The 18,761-nt window shown below is 39.9% G+C and overlaps 1 protein-coding gene across 4 annotated transcripts in view; it reads right to left on the reverse strand.

Moving 5' to 3' along the window:
* Window positions 1-18,761, reverse strand: part of VPS13B (vacuolar protein sorting 13 homolog B) — a 718,815-nt gene that overhangs the window by 192,930 nt on the left and 507,124 nt on the right. For all 4 annotated transcript variants that reach the window (XM_075213864.1, XM_075213863.1, XM_075213867.1 and 1 more), the window contains exon 35: window positions 27-164. In XM_075213864.1, the coding sequence (XP_075069965.1) occupies window positions 27-164 (138 nt within the window). The remainder of the gene's footprint in view (window positions 1-26; window positions 165-18,761) is intronic.

Consider the following 18,761-nt stretch of genomic DNA (forward strand, 5'->3'; position numbering starts at 1 on the left):
ATAAAGAAAAGTAATTATGATCTTACCTGGACCGTTAAGGAAATCTTTTATTTGCAGTGTGACAAATGGTGGAGGAATCCCTGTTCTGGCATTGACCTCTCCTGCTGCGGTCTGTAGCCAGATCTTGGTGTAATCAAGACTTTCTGGCAAAGTCTTCCCAGCATCTGCAACAAGACGACGACAGAATGTTCTTGAGAAAGCTTTTTGCAAAATGCTGAAAATATTAATTTGTTATAAAGCATTTGGAAAGTACATTAGTTACCATTATTAGTATCATACAGTTCACGTACAACTCAAATAATTCCTTATGATAATCTGGTTCCTTATAATTCAGTAACTTGAGTGTTCTGATCCTCACTGTGTATCACAGGGTAATATGTAAAGTACTCAGAGAGCAGTGTAGTTATCCCATTAGGGTAGGTAGTCATAACCTCAGTCATAGCTCCTACTACCTCCAGGAGCAAAATTGGGTTTCGGAGGCCCACTTGGTTTTTCTTCTTCCCATTAGTTGTTGATTGTTCACTGTGCCCAACCACTGTTCCCATGATGCCTTTGGAGTGTTGTGAAAACATGACGAGGGACTGTCCCCTCCACATTTGAATGTACACCACAGCCCAAAATAATTTTCCCTTGGTGAAGGATGGTGGCGATAGTGACAGAGAAGCTGTAACTGGGGATTGCTGTACCTGTATCATTTCATTACATTAAGGTATCCGGTGTTAGCCTGTCAAAAGCAGGGAGATACCATGATATGTTACCTGACGAAGTTATTGAAAAGAGGCCATTTGAAAATTATTTTTGTCATAGTACCCAAGCTCCTGGTCAACCATGAATACGGAGACCTATCCAGCAGCGATAACATTTGATAAAACTACTTATACTGTTCGTTTTATTCTCAATGTTAGTGTAAGTTCCTCTTAAACATTTTTTACACTTGGCATCTCTTTCCCCAAAAGTGCCCATTTCCTAATGAATCTATAGACTGTATTCTCATGCCTATTGGTTTAGCTCACAGAACGGCTGCCTCCTCTGTCTGCTCCATGAAGTGACTCAGTGATGTCCCTAGTTCCCAGTGAATCTATAGGATGTATTCTCCTGCCTATTGGTTTAGCGCACAGAACAGCTGCCTCCTCTGTCTGCTCCATGAAGTGACTCAGTGATGTCACTAGCTCCTAATAAATCTATAGACCATATTCTCCTGCCTATTGGTTTAGCTCACAGAACGGCTGCCTCCTCTGTCTGCTCCATGAAGTGACTCATTGATGTCACTAGTTCCCAGTGAATCTATAGGATGTATTCTCCTGCCTATTGGTTTAGCTCACAGAACAGCTGCCTCCTCTGTCTGCTCCATAAAGTGACTCAGTGATGTCACTAGTTCCCAGTGAATCTATAGGATGTATTCTCCTGCCTATTGGTTTAGCTCACAGAACGGCTGCCTCCTCTGTCTGCTCCATGAAGTGACTCAGTGATGTCACTAGTTCCCAGTGAAGCTATAGACTGTATTCTCCTGCATAGTGGTTTAGCTCACAGAACAGCTGCCTCCTCTGTCTGCTCCATGAAGTGACTCAGTGATGTCACTAGTTCCCAGTGAATCTATAGGATGTATTCTCCTGCCTATTGGTTTAGCTCACAGAACGGCTGCCTCCTCTGTCTGCTCCATGAAGTGACTCAGTGATGTCACTTATTCCCAGTGAATCTATAGGATGTATTCTCCTGCCTATTGGTTTAGCTCACAGAATGGCTGCCTCCTCTGTCTGCTCCATAAAGTGACTCAGTGATGTCACTAGTTCCCAGTGAATCTATAGGATGTATTCTCCTGCCTATTGGTTTAGCGCACAGAACAGCTGCCTCCTCTGTCTGCTCCATGAAGTGACTCAGTGATGTCACTAGCTCCTAATAAATCTATAGACCATATTCTCCTGCCTATTGGTTTAGCTCACAGAACGGCTGCCTCCTCTGTCTGCTCCATGAAGTGACTCAGTGATGTCACTAGTTCCCAGTGAAGTTATAGGCTGTATTCTCCTGCCTATTGGTTTAGCTCACAGAACGGCTGCCTCCTCTGTCTGCTCCATGAAGTGACTCAGTGATGTCACTAGTTCCCAGTGAAGCTATAGACCATATTCTCCTGCCTATTGGTTTAGCTCACAGAATGGCTGCCTCCTCTGTCTGCTCCATGAAGTGACTCAGTGATGTCACTAGTTCCCAGTGAAGCTATAGACTGTATTCTCCTGCATAGTGGTTTAGCGCACAGAACAGCTGCCTCCTCTGTCTGCTCCATGAAGTGACTCAGTGATGTCACTAGTTCCCAGTGAAGCTATAGACTGTATTCTCCTGCATAGTGGTTTAGCTCACAGAACAGCTGCCTCCTCTGTCTGCTCCATGAAGTGACTCAGTGATGTCACTAGTTCCCAGTGAAGCTATAGACCATATTCTCCTGCCTATTGGTTTAGCTCACAGAATGGCTGCCTCCTCTGTCTGCTCCATGAAGTGACTCAGTGATGTCACTAGTTCCCAGTGAAGCTATAGACCATATTCTCCTGCATAGTGGTTTAGCTCACAGAACAGCTGCCTCCTCTGTCTGCTCCATGAAGTGACTCAGTGATGTCCTAGCTGCCAACTGTCCCAAATTCTGCAAATAATTTTACAAATTTGTACATATTTCCGGTGGTCAAAAGGGCTGTGGTCATACTAGAAATTATCATGCCACAGGTGGATGAAATTCATGGTTTGTCCACACATAGGGCATAACATTATTTGTCCAGATTTTCCAATTGTTAGCTGGTGCTGTGATGTCACCGATGGAGAGCAAACTGATGGAACACAATATTTTGACCCGCTATGCTCATAAACTGGAGGTTTACATTGCATGTCAGCAACATGAGCACTTTAAAAAGGGGAGACCTGGAAGGTTCTGACCAAGAACATCATTTACACATTTACATGTTTAAAATCTTTCATCAAATGGTATAAAGTTCTCATCCAAATAGCAGCCACCAGGAAGAAAAAAATATACATTCAGTGTTTCAAGTGAGAAACTCTGTGGATGAAACATGTACATGCAGGTGAACAGATTTCCCTTTCATCTTATTGTATTTGTATCACATCTTATTTACAGACTACTATAGCTCAACAATATGCAGGAAACACCAACATACATGTATTATCATTATCTTTTATTTTGAGAGGTAAGGGCAGTGCCCCCTTACCTCTCTTTCTGTCTGTATTACCCAGTATTCTTTTATTAATGTTTATTCTCAATTGTAAAGCGCTACAGAATTTGCTGGCGCTATATAAATAAATGTTGATGATGATGTAGGTCTGCAGTGCCATACATGAATATAAATATAACTGCACAGAAGCGCAATATTTCTAGAAAAGCGCAGTGTATTCCCACCGTGCAAATACAGCAGGGAAAACATTTTGATGATTTGGGAGCCTATGGGAGTCGGACGGTCATTGAATGGTTGTAAGACATCTTTTACTGATTGTACATGTCACTGTGATAGAATACTGATAGACACAGCGGGAGGACATGCCAACCAGCCGTATCGATAGCATCTCTAACGCAACCTTAAAAATAATTTAACAATATATAAATATAAACAATTTCTGTTACTGCATTTCATGAGTGTTTGTATAATTACTTCAAATTGGGTGGGATTATCCATTATATAAATTTTAGCATGACATTTGTATGTTGAACGACTTGTGCAGAACGACAATGTAGCGTACTAGACTGTGCCTTTCTTTTCAACACATACGTGTGACAGTACTAAACACTATGTGGGTGTTACAAGTTGGGTTTGTGGCGTTTCATTCTCTAAGATAGGTTGTTTAGAGACTACATACTTTAGTGCTGTTAGTAAATTAGCCAATTTCTTCGATGTGTCATTAAGTATCAACTAGTTAAAAAAAATACAAATAGGTAAAAATAGGATAGACATGAAAATCTCATAAAACATATAACATTCTAAATAAATCTCAACAGATGCTTATGGCTCTTTTAGTTCTTAATAATCACATAGTACGATTTAACCCAACAAGCCAACGTATGCCAACAGCCCACTTAGCCTTAAACTTCAAAGGTGTGCAGCCGTTTGCAAAGCAGAATGTAGCGGTACTGGATAATGTCCAAAACACACGAGCACCTTGCATTATAAAATGACTTTGGAACGGATCAGGTCTTATTAAGGTCTTGAACTGAAAGCAGAAACTGAATAACTAGTATTACAAATAAATATTTAAAACTATGGATAAGTTTGCCAGTAGATTTTGCTTACTCAATGTATTTGTATAGATCTATCACTGTATTTAGTATTCATACTGTATATTTGGAGCTTCTGGACCCTGAGGAGAATTTGCCTTCTGGAGACAATTAATTATGTCCTTAAATCCTTTAATATTCGGGGGAAGCTCCAGTTTTAGCCCCTGAGAATCACACAGCTAGTTTCTATTCTGATTTGGAAATGTATAATTGTAAACAATGTTACAAATATTTAGATTTCACTAAATCTGGCAACTAGTGATCCGCATGTCACAAAATCTTTAAACTTGGAGGAATTCGCATCAACATACTGTATAAATAACCGTATGTTAGCTTACTGCATGCAGCAGTTCCCCTGTGATTCATTTTCTTTTTTTGTATTAAATTATCAAGGCAATAAACCAGTTTATATTGCGCCTATTGCCTATACACAGAGGAGGTAGTCATTGTTAGAAAGCAGCCTTTTATTTGAGCCAACCTGGCACTTTTCAAGGGTAATAGATATGGTCAGCTCTGCTCACCAAGAAAATTAAATAAAGAGGCATACGGCTAACGAGGAACTACCTTAGTGGTGTCATTGGTAATACGCCTCTTATACAATGAAGTCTGATTTCCTGGTGTTCACTGTACAAAGTGCAAAGATTTTTGCCTTGCTACGTGTCTAGTATTCACCTTTTCCAAATACTATGTGTATTGTGCCAGTGATGTAGCTAAATACGCCATAGGCTGCAATCTGCAATGCAAAATAAGAATCGGCAGTCTCTTACATTCTACCCTCCCCCTGTCAGTAACACCCAAAATATACATTTAATCCTTACCTACCTTTATGGGCTGTTTCATCTGCCCCTCTTATCACTGTTTTTTTTTTTAACCAGTCCCCTTACACATGTCCTGTGTCGGTGTAGTGTATAAGGTTACTCCCAGGCCACCCCGTGTATCTTGCCACTATCAGGTCTTGTACTGCAGACTGGAATATCACTTTCAGGGGTCTATGCATCAATAAAATGTGGAGCAACTAAATATGCAGCATATTACAGCACCGCTTAAGTGCACCATGCCGGGGATACTCTGGGGGCCCCGGCGAAGTGACCCCTGTACTGCTAAGCATATTTCCTGTTTACCGGCAGCCTAGTGCCACCGGTGAAAGGAGGAAGTGTTGTGCGCATCACTTCCACTGTAATGGATTCTGCAAAGCCAGAGAGGCTTCAGCAGAATCCGATAGGAAAAGACAGGTAACTCCATCCTGAGATGTCCTTACCTGTTTGCACAATGCAAAGCTTATGAAAGCTTCATGCATTGCAGTCCCCATAGTAATCTATGGGGACTGCAAAGACAAATGTAAAATAGGTTATGGCAATAAGCCCTTGATGCATTCTGCAATGACCATTTAACTGAGAAAACGGCTGTGTTTTTTAATGGCTCATCGTAGTTTGATGCATAGCCGGCTCAGTGTTGGATATCAATGCTCACATGACTCCCAAATGTAAAGCCTTCACCTTAAAAGGAGTTATCGGAGAGTAAATATCACTATGCTAAATGTACATTCAATACGCTTGGGAATTGTAGGAAACAGGCGGTGGACTCTGGACACAGCATGCACTATTATGCTCTGTCCATAAGCGATCACGCATTTTATAATCACAATGAAATGATTGCTATGCTTAGCTCATTGTGCACTCACTTTATCCCATATCTGAATAGAGAGCTTCATCACGCTTGAGTACTTAGTTATGAGAATGCGGCTCTCACTGCTCCATCCCTAGTATATCTTCTCTGCTGCAGGTGTAAAGGTCTCTGCAAGTACATCTTTGCACTACTAGCAATGTTATAGAGCAGCCATAAATAAATAATAATAAAATACAAAACAAAAAAAAAACTATTCTAAGCCACAAAGGTCAAAACAGGCCCTTACTCATTTTAAGCATGAATTTTGCATTTCACACTGGCTAAAGACTGATTCTTTCTTAATATACATCTGACTGCATTTGGGGAAACATGCATTATTATAAAATACATTATTTATATGCATTCAATAGCACCAGCATATTTGTTAAGACAGTACAATAATGATTTATCTGGGTAGACATCAAGTCTGATACTAAGGTAGTAAGGGCTTTGCCCCCAAGAACTTATAGTCTAGAAAAATAAAAATATATTACAATACAACATTACATTAGATTTCATTTTAATTTTGTTACTAAAAATGTTCCATTGCTTTAACTTAGCAGCATATAACCCATTGCTTACACACTATATGAGGCAAAATCAATATTCATGAGGATGCAGCCTGACAGGTGCACTAAGGAGAAGGCCCTGGTTCCTAATAGATTGAAAGGCTGCAAAAACAGGCTTTACTTTAACTTTGTAAAAAAAATAAATTTGTAAGTTTCAAAAAGTAAGACAACAATGTGTCCTGTCACATAGATCCTGTACATCAACATAAATGATTTACTGGTCTATGGGACCTGCTAATACAAATACTGCAGTACAATTTTATGCTATCAGTACTGAATATCATATAGGTAGGGGATATATTTTGTTGTGAACTCTCAAAAAGAAAAATTTTAAGTTAGGAAATGTGTTTTTTTAATCTAGTTATTTACAGACCTGTAGAAACACTTATTATTCTGGCTAGTACTAACTAATTGCAGGATTCCTGTTTCAATGTGTAACTATGTTACACCCTATTTTACACTAAGCATATGACAACGTCATATGTGAACTGGGCATTAAAGCCAGCTCAGGAATTTCTGTATCTTTGACCTTATCATGTGAGTCATACGAAGCTCCAGTGATTTCTTGGAAAATATTGGATCCAACTGACCATGTCCATAAGTCTCAAACTGTTATTCTCTTCCAATGTCCAAGTGTACCCAATACACATACACAAATGATTTGAGTGCTATTAATAAACACTGTAACAAACACTGTAACACATAAAAAAGCAACAAGAATATAAATATGTTTTGCAGACAATCAATTTAAATAAAATTTCACTCTTGAAATATCTAAGCCAAATAACAAACGTTTACCACTAAATATAGTACTAACAAATAGCAAACACAAAGCACTAAATATTCTACTCACAAATAACAAACACATAGCACTAAATATTCTACTCACAAATAACAAACACATAGCACTAAATATACTACTAACAAATAGCAAACACATAGCACTAAATATTCTACTCACAAATAGCAAGCACATACCACTAAATATACTACTAACAAATAGCAAACACATAGCACTAAATATTCTACTCACAAATAGCAAACACATAGCACTAAATATTCTACTCACAAATAACAAACACACAGCACTAAATATTACTACTCACTAATAGCAAAGACGTACCACTAAATGCCTTTAAACCCATTGCAGCTTAAAATTTCCCCTGCAAAGTCGCAGAATATCAGCAACCTGCAAAAAGCGCAGGTTAACCCATTTACCCCCAGATCTTTCTTTCTACAACTTTACTTATCCAAGGCTGTTATTGGATCACTCCACATCAAATTAACACAATATTAGAAATAAAATCTGCCTTACATTCTCTAAATTCAATTAAATTTGGTATAATAAATGCTACCATGGGTGTAAAGAAACCCCCCAAATCTTAGGCTGATATATGCACTGGATTTGAAGTTATATGAGTTTAAAGCTGCAATTTTTGAATGAAAAATTTGCTTTTAATTTTTTTTTTAAATTGCAATGATCTGTAGTAAATTAAACTTTGGGGATTTATTAACAACAGTATGAACAATTTTTGAGCTGATTTTCAAAAAGGTAAAAATATAACTTTTTGAGAAAATCAAAATGTTGATCATGAAAATTTTACAATTTAAATTTTTATTGAAATATACTCTTATAAAAAGCCCATTAAAAGTGGTTTAAAATAAATTTTGCCCAACTCTCTAGCTCAATCAAATGAGTTAAAAATGCAATTTTAAAAATTGTTAAAAGTACATTTTTCGTTAAAAAACCCCAAACAGTGCGCATACTAGCATAAGGCATAAGGAGGTTTTCTTTACACCTAAGTCAAAACTTATAATATCAAATTTCATTACAATCTGAAACGCCCAGTTTGAAGTTGATTTGATGTTGAATTATCCTATTTTCAATAGTTCTATTCTTTTCTTAATTACCATCAATGTTTGTCTATTGACCATGTTAAATTTGAGAAATGTATTTTTTAATGTAACATATGCATAGGCAATACTTCTAATTCTTGTGAATTAAATACACAAGTGTAGTTGATTATTTTTCAGGCACAGAAAAAACAGAGATTTATTTTCTATACAGCGTGGTGCTAACAGAAAAAGAAATACTCTTCTTTTGTAACCTGAACCTAGTAGCTGAGTGAAATGGTTCCCAGTCAAACAATGGAATTCTGGTCTGTAGAGTCTGCCAAACATGGGACAATCTATTCGCTGGACTGAGAATTGAGTAACAGGATCATCGTTCAATTTGGCCACTCACGTAGGTGGATCATTTCTGGATCTGATACAGTCTACGCTCACACAGGCCGATAGCCGTCATCTTCCATCCACATTTTCCATTATGACCAGTAATGAATCTATTGATTTGGATTGGGTCATTATTGGCTTAATGATTGTTAGGGGCCACACATACAGCAATACGAGGCCAACTGTCCAATATCGACAATACCTGGTCCTACTACAGAGCATGAAGCTGCAAAACTGACCTGCCTATCAAAATAAATAATGGATAAGAATAATGCACAATAATATAGTATGACCCTCACTCCCCAGTCTCTGTGCAGCTGACTGGGAGGCCAGACATCGCTATGTCAGTCACTAGATTACAGTCATTTGTACAACGTAAAGTATCCACTATATTGGAAGAGTTGACCCCAGTTATGTGATCTATGTATCTAGGCCGCACACAAATTAGTCATTTAGCACATTTAAATCATTGTATAATTAACAGTGGAATGTGACAGTAGAGAACGCTACACTTCCTGTACTCAAGGTGACCTCTGTATGAATGAAATGGTTTAATGGATTAAACCTTGGTCATCAACATACATGTGATATATAAGTTGTGGCAACTCCAATTATTGCCCTAACTTGCTTTACATCACATGGTCTCAAGAACTGGGATCTCTCTGTCTGCTTATCCATCTAATATAGGTTATATAGAAATATGATGTAAACATAGACCCTATTTATGTCACCTACACAGAGTGATTATAGGGTCTCTATCAATATTTATAGCATATTCCTGACTATTATGTCAGGTCGGACCTATGCCTCACAACACCAGCCGGGTTGTGTCAGTTTACAGGTAACAGGGAAACTTCAAAAATAGATAAAAGACACACAATTGGTACTGGTATCATTTAACCATATGTTTTTAGTGCTTATATGTAAATCATATTTTAAATAAAAATTAAATAAATTAGCTGTAATTCACATTAGATTTAAAGAAAATAATCAAATTTATTATTGATTGTGGCTTAATTTACTATAATATTTATCACATGTGTGTGTGTGTGCGTCACAGAATAAAACAATGAGTAACGTGGTGCTTGTGTGTTATAAAACCAAAAAGAATGGAGACCTTTCATTTATCAGAATGCGGCCCATCTATTCACAACTAACTAGTGACAACACTGAATATTAGTGCCCTAGTGATGTCACTGTTTGCAGGTGAACGATTATAGGTGAAAATCTCCCCTCCGCACACTCGATAAGTAACAACCAGAAACTCTTAAGCCAGAAGCTCTTAAAATTACATTTTGTTTGATTTCTGCAGACATCCTTATTCATCACAGTAAACAACGCTCAGCAAACACACATGTTCAGGAAGCCTTAATTCTCTGTGTATGGCCTGGTGCAAGGTTGTATAGAAACTCCATTTACATAACGTAGCAAATCAGATCAGACTGGTCCAGTCCCAGATCCAGAAATCATTACAAGAACAAAACGGCCAGGTTAATTTCATGCTACGTGTAATGAGGCTGTCAGGTCTGTCTCTGAACACGTCCACGGTCCGTGTGTCAGGCGTGACTGTTGTACCTTAGAGAGCAGGGTCTGTCTCGGTCAGCTCAGCTGGGGATTAAAATAGCATGTCTAAACCGTAGTGAAGGTTTGCCTGTACACGTGAACATAACAGCATGTGGCCCTTATTCTGCTATCCACTGGTGACATGTTTATTGTTACATGACATTTTTCTCTCACCTGTCACTACTGCCATAGAAAACAAAACCTGTGATGACCAAACTTTTTAAACGCCTTGTCAAACACATTAATAAAAATAAACCCACTGAAGAGGACTTGAGGTGATGTTTAGTTGTATAAAATGAAACATTAAGGACTAAGCAAGATAATTGTATGCACCAATATATCTTATTATTTCTGATCAAACTACACTTTATTAATAATAATAATAATAATAATAATAATAATAATAATAACAACAACAACAACAATAACAATAACTATTTCTACAGATTTAAAAAAAGGGAAATCATTGAAAAATAAATATGTTTCTGATTCATAGATTTCAGCAGTGGTAGCAAACTACTATCGGAGTTTCACCTTTATATGATATGAGAGTTCAGTGCCGGCAGGTAGGAGACAGGCCGACAGGTAGGAGGCCGGCCCGGCAGACAGGAGAGAGGCCGGTCGTCAGATAGGACAAAGGCCGACAGACAGGACAGAGGCTGTCCGTCACACATGACAGAGGCCGGAGAGACAGGACAAAGGCCGACAGACAGGACAGAGGCTGTCCGTCACACATGACAGAGGCCGGAGAGACAGGACAAAGGCCGACAGACAGGACAGAGGCTGTCCGTCACACATGACAGAGGCCGGAGAGACAGGAGAGAGGCCGACAGACTGGAGAGAGGGGGGCCATCATACAGGACAAAGGCCGACAGACAGGACAGAGGCTGTCCGTCACACATGACAGAGGCCGGAGAGACAGGAGAGAGGCCGACAGACTGGAGAGAGGAGGGCCATCATACAGGACAAAGGCCGACAGACAGGACAGAGGCTGTCCGTCACACATGACAGAGGCCGGAGAGGCAGGAGAGAGGCCGACAGACTGGAGAGAGGAGGGCCATCATACAGGACAAAGGCCGACAGACAGGACAGAGGCTGTCCGTCACACATGACAGAGGCCGGAGAGACAGGAGAGAGGCCGACAGACTGGAGAGAGGAGGGCCATCATACAGGACAAAGGCCGACAGACAGGACAGAGGCTGTCCGTCACACATGACAGAGGCCGGAGAGACAGGAGAGAGGCCGACAGACTGGAGAGAGGGGGGCCATCATACAGGACAAAGGCCGACAGACTGGAGAAAGACCGTCCGTCACACAGGAGAGAGGCCATCAGGTTGAATTAAACACACTGTAATTCTTACATTTACAATGCTGACTGTAATAGATATTACATTAAAATGGACCTGTGTCATTTACTATAGACCCAAGTATTTATTTTACTCTTTCTGATGTTTTTTAAATGGCATATAAACAATATACAGCATGTAGTCATTTATACAAACACATTATGAATTGTAGAGATGGCAAAGCAACCCACAGAATATATTCAAGAACAAGGAAGTCTGGAGTGTGGAAAGGAATAAGAAATTTATTTATTTATCAAAGGGGAAGCACCCTATTGCTGTTGAAAAAACTCATGTTTGCCTCTACCCTATACATCAAAGGGGGAACACCACTGGTGCATTCAGGCACCTAATTATCAAGTATTGAAGCAGCACTTGTACCATGGCAATGCCTATTCCCATAACACCATCGTAAATATTTTTTAAAAGCTATATTAAAAAAAATCCTAAATACTTGACATAAAGTGTTTTAATAATTTATGTTAAAAACATATTGGGGCCAATTCAATTTGGCTGTGTTATTCTAAGAAGGCCTGTGCATTATTACCGTTACTACGGTACTAGTGTGCAGTATGACCGTTAGTACAGTAATTTTAACACTGATTTTTGCTCTCAGTCCTCGGAGTCGCAAGTAAAAATCTGGGTTAAAATTACCATATTAACGATAATACTATTAGCGCCGCGTTATTCCTAGAATAAAGTGGCCCCATAACGTACATGATATTTCGTTGAATACATAATGTTGCCTATGTGTGTTGGTGTGTACTTTTTTTTTTAATACCTTATTTGAAACTTTAGCTTTCACTTGCATTGTGCATGTGTGACTTAATATTTACATGCTAAAAGCAAAAAAAAAATACAGTGATCGCTACAATGGGGGAAATATTAAGAAATAGGACCCTAAGACTGGTGCGGAACTAGAGAGAGTGGGTTATAGTGATCCCAGGGAAATCTGCAGTAAGCAGCCTGCACTGGTAATCACTAACTGAGCAGACAGCTTGCTCTAAGTCACTACAACGGTGGCCGACACTGATCATATATTTGTAGATCACAGTACCCTATAACATGCAACCTGCACTGGTAATCACTAACTGAGCAGACAGCTTGCTCTAAGTCACCACAACGGTGGCCGACACTGATCATATATTTGTAGATCACAGTACCCTATAACATGCAACCTGCACTGGTAATCACTAACTGAGCAGACAGCTTGCTCTAAGTCAATACAACGGTGGCCGACACTGATCATATATTTGTAGATCACAGTACCCTATAACATGCAACCTGCTCTGGAAATCAATGCCAAGCAGACTGCTTGCTATAAATGACTAGGATCTATGTGACCTTGCTATGAACTGCATCTGGCTCTAATTGTGGCACCCATGAGACCGTAGGAGTGGAGAGAGGTCAGGGTCCAAATAACACCTGAGTTATACCTCTGAGCTTTGGGTATGAGCCAGTACTCTCTGCACAATGAAAATGTTGCTAGGTTCTCAAAGACTCAGGGTCCAATTCACAAGCTAAGCTAAGAGAGAACACTGCCAATAAAATGTCTCTTTGTATTATAGATGCACTGGTGTCAGAGGTGTCATCAATTTTTGAAACATTGGGCACTGAGGTCGAACTTGGGAACCTTTGCAATGCCCCTACCTAGAATCAGCCTGACATTGGTATGTAGGCTAAAGGTATATTTATAGGGATGAAAACAAAACACCTTCAAACTACTACCTAACTTTTGGACTTGTCCAACCTCTCCATTTCTTCAGCAAAGGTGATATTTTGTTTTTGCTTACATTGCTGTTTGAAAGACGCAGCTGAACAAAGAGAATGAGCGATGCAATCTTTAAAATGGCTTTTTTTTTTTTAAACGCATGAGCACTGGAAGGCATCAGCCGCATAAGTGGATGTGCAATTGTAAACCACTTCTGAGGCTCTCTCTTGACCTCTATCAAACAGAAAATAATAACAGTAGTTGAGGAACAGAATTTGTCTCTGTAGGAGTTTCATTATTCCGAGTTCATCTGAAGTTCTGTGTACAGAAAGTGGCATAACTCACAAGTTCCTGCCCACAGCCAAGATAGGCTGCCAAAACAAGCTGCCTATTCTGTGATTAAAGGTAAGACATCAAAAAAATTACAAAGTGTGCGTAAAAAAACATCAAAGCACATGTATTTTTTATCCTGGTGGATAGCAACAAGCATTCTTATAAGCTTGAAACATGCTGTGATCAATGATTACAAGATTCTTTTCTTAGTTGTTTTTTTCCTTTATTTTATTAGATGACGAGGGGCATAAGACAAAGTCCTGCCGCTGTTAGAATGCCTGACATGCCTCAGTTTTTTTCAGCTGTGCACTCTATGAAAACAACTGAATGTTGTGAGAGATTGTTATGCACAGAGGGACTGTCATTTTGCAATTAATTTGGAGAAAATATAAACGTCTGCTAGATCATATCGTTCTGCTAAAAGATCTGGTTATTTACGCATTCAAATTAATTACTAATGAACTGTCTTCTTAGAAAGATGACATCTATGTAGAAATAAATTGATAGACTTTACATCTCAGATAGGATACTCCTGGCCTTGAGCTCCGTCATGTAGGACAGACCTAGGTCCTACATGACGGATAATGTAGGACCTAGGTCCTACATTATCTTGGCTAATCTTGCATAAACTCCTCGTTGAGAAGGGTTAGACAAAAGGTGCCCTGCGATCCGCTTTGCAACTACAAATCCCAGCCTTTCCTTTCCCTTCCTCTAATGTTTAATGTTTATTAACCCACACCTTTCGTCCACAGGTAGTTACATTCTTATAATTGCTTAGGTCATGAACTCTGTGCTCCTTTTTTAAACGAGAGATCTCTTGTATTTCTAAATACCAGAAAACGGGAGAGATGGAGGCTCTTCTACACTCCCCCCTCCATGTACAGTGCATTTACCGTGAAAATCCAGCGAACAGATGTCTGTGGCGTTATACGTGGGATTCTCACCTCAGAACTACCACGGTAGGAAGAGGCCCCAAATATTTAACTCCCCAGCTGCTAAATCTGTGTAAGAACTACTGAATGTTGCTGCTGTTCATAATAAAAAAGGCAGTTTGATGGGTTCTCCAGTCAAAATAATTACTTCCCTCTCCCACTTGCCTATTATTGCCCAATCTTCTATAATAGTTATTATTACTTATGTGTACTTACCTATTACATAGTTGCCCACTATCCTTAATATACAGTCACAATCCCTGTAAATGGATGCCATAAAAGCTATCGGGACATCATGAATTGCAAAAATGTTCTGGCCCTGGGCCATCGGATATATTTATCCTTCACTTAAAGACACTAACAATCTATACATGACAATGTAAAGTATATTGCAACTACCAAAATCATAAAGAGAAGATAAACTCTCCTCGGCTTAAGACGGGTCCTGTTTGTCAAAGACAAGTTTCACACATGAAAGTACAGTACATGTGTATTGAGGCCACATCCGGATTTTTACCTAGGGAGTCCTGCTACATATTTAAATTAAACGGCAGAGGGTATTTTTTCTCTTACAGTGTGAAAGAACAACACACCTCAGTCTCTCCAAATGTAATATTAAGTTAAAACAAGCAAAAAAGTCAGATAGAAATCATGAAAGATGGGTGGAATGAGCGGCTGTGAGCGGGGGAGTGGTGGTCAGATACCATATGGGACTGTTCAACAGAACACAAATATGCAAATTGTAAAAGATAAGATTGTGTACCTAAAGCAGGGTTTGGCTGTTAATGTTTCTCCAGCTGTTGTGGAACTACAAGTCCTAACCAGCCCTGTCAGCCTCAATGAACAGGTGCCTTCTACCAGGTCTCATGTCCTTAGACCCAGCTTTGGAAACCTGTAACTCCGCAGCATTGGTTCCACGGTGCTAAGCTGGCTGGCATGCTGGGGAACTGTATATTGCCAAACTTTGATCTAATACACGAGACTTGATAGAGATTACTGTACACTGACATTTATACCATGGGCTCCAATCTTCAAGTGGTAAAATGACAAACACCATTAGCTTAATCATGAAGAGTGGGTACGTTCTGGGGCTTCGAGAGGGGAGGGGGGCGCGTGGAACAAATTACCCGGGCCCGGACTTGCTTGGGGGGTCCAGGGCCCCCCAAGAGCTCTATAGTTACAAAAAAAATTAAAATAAATTAAAACTACTATATTTATTTTGCCTGCGAGTGTGCAGAGCCGGACCAGGTACCAGCGGGGAGCATGGCCAGATCTAGACCTGTGCTGTGCAGTGGAGAAAAGGTAAGAAGATGTGATGGGGAGGAGGTATGTATGACTAAAATTGAGTATACAAAAAGCAAAGTCCTACTGGTCTGTACATTACTGTTATTCATACATGTCATTTACTTTAAGTTTGTTCACTGGTTTTAGAGTGTGCAACATAAAAGGTAATATTTTATGTTAATATCTGGTGTGCCAAGCTACTAGCTGTTCTTATCTTCTTGTTGATCAGTCTCTTTATCTACTGGCATGGGGAGGACATGTCAGCATGTTGGTGCTAGTTGATATTATCCAATGGATTCTGCTGTATATTTACCAGATCCACACATAGTTTACTCGCAGTAGTCCTGGTATCATATTCTAAAAACTGGCACATTCAGGAGTGAAAACGACTCCAGACAATTCTGCATATTGGCCCTGTGTATGGACAGACTTTGAAACCAGCAGCATGAATTGTAAGAGTCTGTGGTGGGCAACGAAGGAGAATTCAATGTGGCCCAAACACTTTCAATGAGCTCTTCTCTCTCTCCACACGACACAATTAATTTGGAGAAAATATAACATGTGCTAGATCATATCGTTCTGCTAAAAGATCTGGCTATTTACGCACTCAAATTAATTGCTAATGGATTGTCATATCCACCCCCTAAATATCTCTTTCTTGTTTTATTGTATCTAGTGTATTTGTATGCCTAATCTATAGCAGAAGGGAATACTGACATCCCTTCACCCACCTACACTATGTCTACTCACCCAAAGATGCAAGATTTGCGCATTTCGCTACTGCCACCAACTTCATGTACAAATCCATGTCTCTAAGCTCCTCCCAGGGCCCCTTGTTAATCTTCCTAATATGTAATAATTAGGTGTGAGGTCTGTTGACAAGGCATGTGCATGCCATCACAGGGTCATGGGCTATGTCTCATGTCCCAAAAGTATGATAGAGAATACTGATACAACTCTCTTAAGCATAACATAAAACTATCAAAAAAACAATTAAAGAAACTAACGCGTTTCTTCCTCTAGCTGATAAAGAGATTGTTAACTGCTCACACTGCCCCAGTTTGCAGCCCTTGAACGTGGGAGAGGAGTACGTTAGTAACAATTTTTCAGAAGATGGTAGCTTTAGGCAGAGAAAAATTTCGAGGTTAGAGGGCCTTTAAAAGAAATAATAATACTGTAGAGTGCAGTAATTAAGAAAGCTATTTAAAATGTTAAATACTTTTGTATGTTTCTAGTGCCAGTCTTTGGATATTGATTCTCAAAATGACTGAAACAAAGCTGCCCGGGGCACCCATTTTTGTAGATGAGGTAGTGAATATATGGTAAAGTGTAATTATTATGTCAGAACCTACAGGACAATGTTTTTATGCTTGAAAAGATTATGCTTTGCAAATGTTCCCGGTAATACTTGTCTTCCTCTGGAAGCGATTTGGTGGAAATGATCGGGATGCTCTGGTACAGTATTACAGGATAATCTGTTAAGACAATGTTATTTTTAAAGTAATGCCATTGTAAATAAAAGCTTTTTATCCTTTGTGAACTATCTGTTTCCACAAGCTTTTGGAAAGTGGATATTGGGTTACTATATTATTTTGGATTGGGTAAGCTACATCCCCCTTTAAAACTTTAAGCTTTGTAACAAAAAACACATGGGGGTTTGTGTTTCACAGGAAAGATAATTGTGGGCTATTGCAATGTCTCCATTTATACGTTTTATAGACTTAGTATTGTTTTATTCCACGAAAGCTGGAAAGAGGCAGGTTTCTTAAAAAAAAAACAGTACAGCTTAAAACTTCTACAAAAGAAAAAAAATACAACATTCCGGATTGGTCTTCAGAGGCAAGCACGCCATATTGTTAAAAATTTTGCTGAAGCAGTATTAATTAATAAAACTCAGAGGATTGTGGACGACTGACCTGTTTGTAGCCATCAGTGACTGAAATTGAGAAATAAGGTGAAGGAGGAAAATAAGAAGGTGGATTAGCAGGAGAAGGAGAAAAAGAAGGTGGAGGAGGAGGAAGGGAAGGAGAAGAAGAAGAAGAAAAAGGAGAAGGAGGTGGTGGAGAAGAAGGAGGAGGAGATGAGAAGGAGGGGAAGGAGAAGGAAGAGGAGGTTAAGGAGGAGGAGGAGGAAGAGAAGGAGATGGAGAAGGAGAAGTTGGGGAAGGAGAAGGAGAATGAGGTGAAGTAGGTGTAGGAGTAGGAGGAGGTGAAGAATGAGCAGAAGAAAGAAACGGGGAAGGAGAAGAATGAGGGGAAGGAGGAGGGGAAGAAGAAGAAGGACGAGGAGATGGAGAAGGAGGAGGAGGGGAAGGAGATGGAGAAAGAGGAGGAGGAGAAAAATGAGGGGAAGGAGGAGGAGTGGAAGGAGGAGGAGGGGAAGGAGGAGGAGGAGAAAAATGCGAAGAAGGGGGGGAGGGGGAGAAGAATGTGAAGAAGGGGGAGAGGAGGAGGAGGAGGAGGAGAAGAAGAAGAATGAGGAGAAGAAGGAGAATGAGGAGGTGAAAGAAAAGAAGGAGAATGAGGTGGATAAAGGGAAGAAGGAGAATGAGGAGGTTAGAGAGAAGAAGGAGAATGAGGAGGTGAAAGAGAAGAAGGAGAATGAGGAGGTGAAAGAGAAGAAGGAGAATGAGGAGGTGAAAGAGAAGAAGGAGAATGAGGAGGTGAAGGAGTAGAATGAGAATGAGGAAGGGGGTGGGAGGAGGAGGAGAGGGGGGGGAGGGAAGGAGGAGGGGGAGGAGGAGGGAAGGAGGAGGAGGAGGAGGAGGGAAGGAGAAGGAGGAGGAGGAGGAGGAGGGAAGGAGGGAAGGAGGAGGAGGAAAGGAGGAGGAGGGGAGGATTAGGGAAGAAGGAGGGGAGGAAGAAG

This window comes from Mixophyes fleayi, chromosome 5 (assembly GCF_038048845.1).
Source record: "Mixophyes fleayi isolate aMixFle1 chromosome 5, aMixFle1.hap1, whole genome shotgun sequence".
Taxonomy (NCBI): Eukaryota; Metazoa; Chordata; class Amphibia; order Anura; family Limnodynastidae; genus Mixophyes; species Mixophyes fleayi.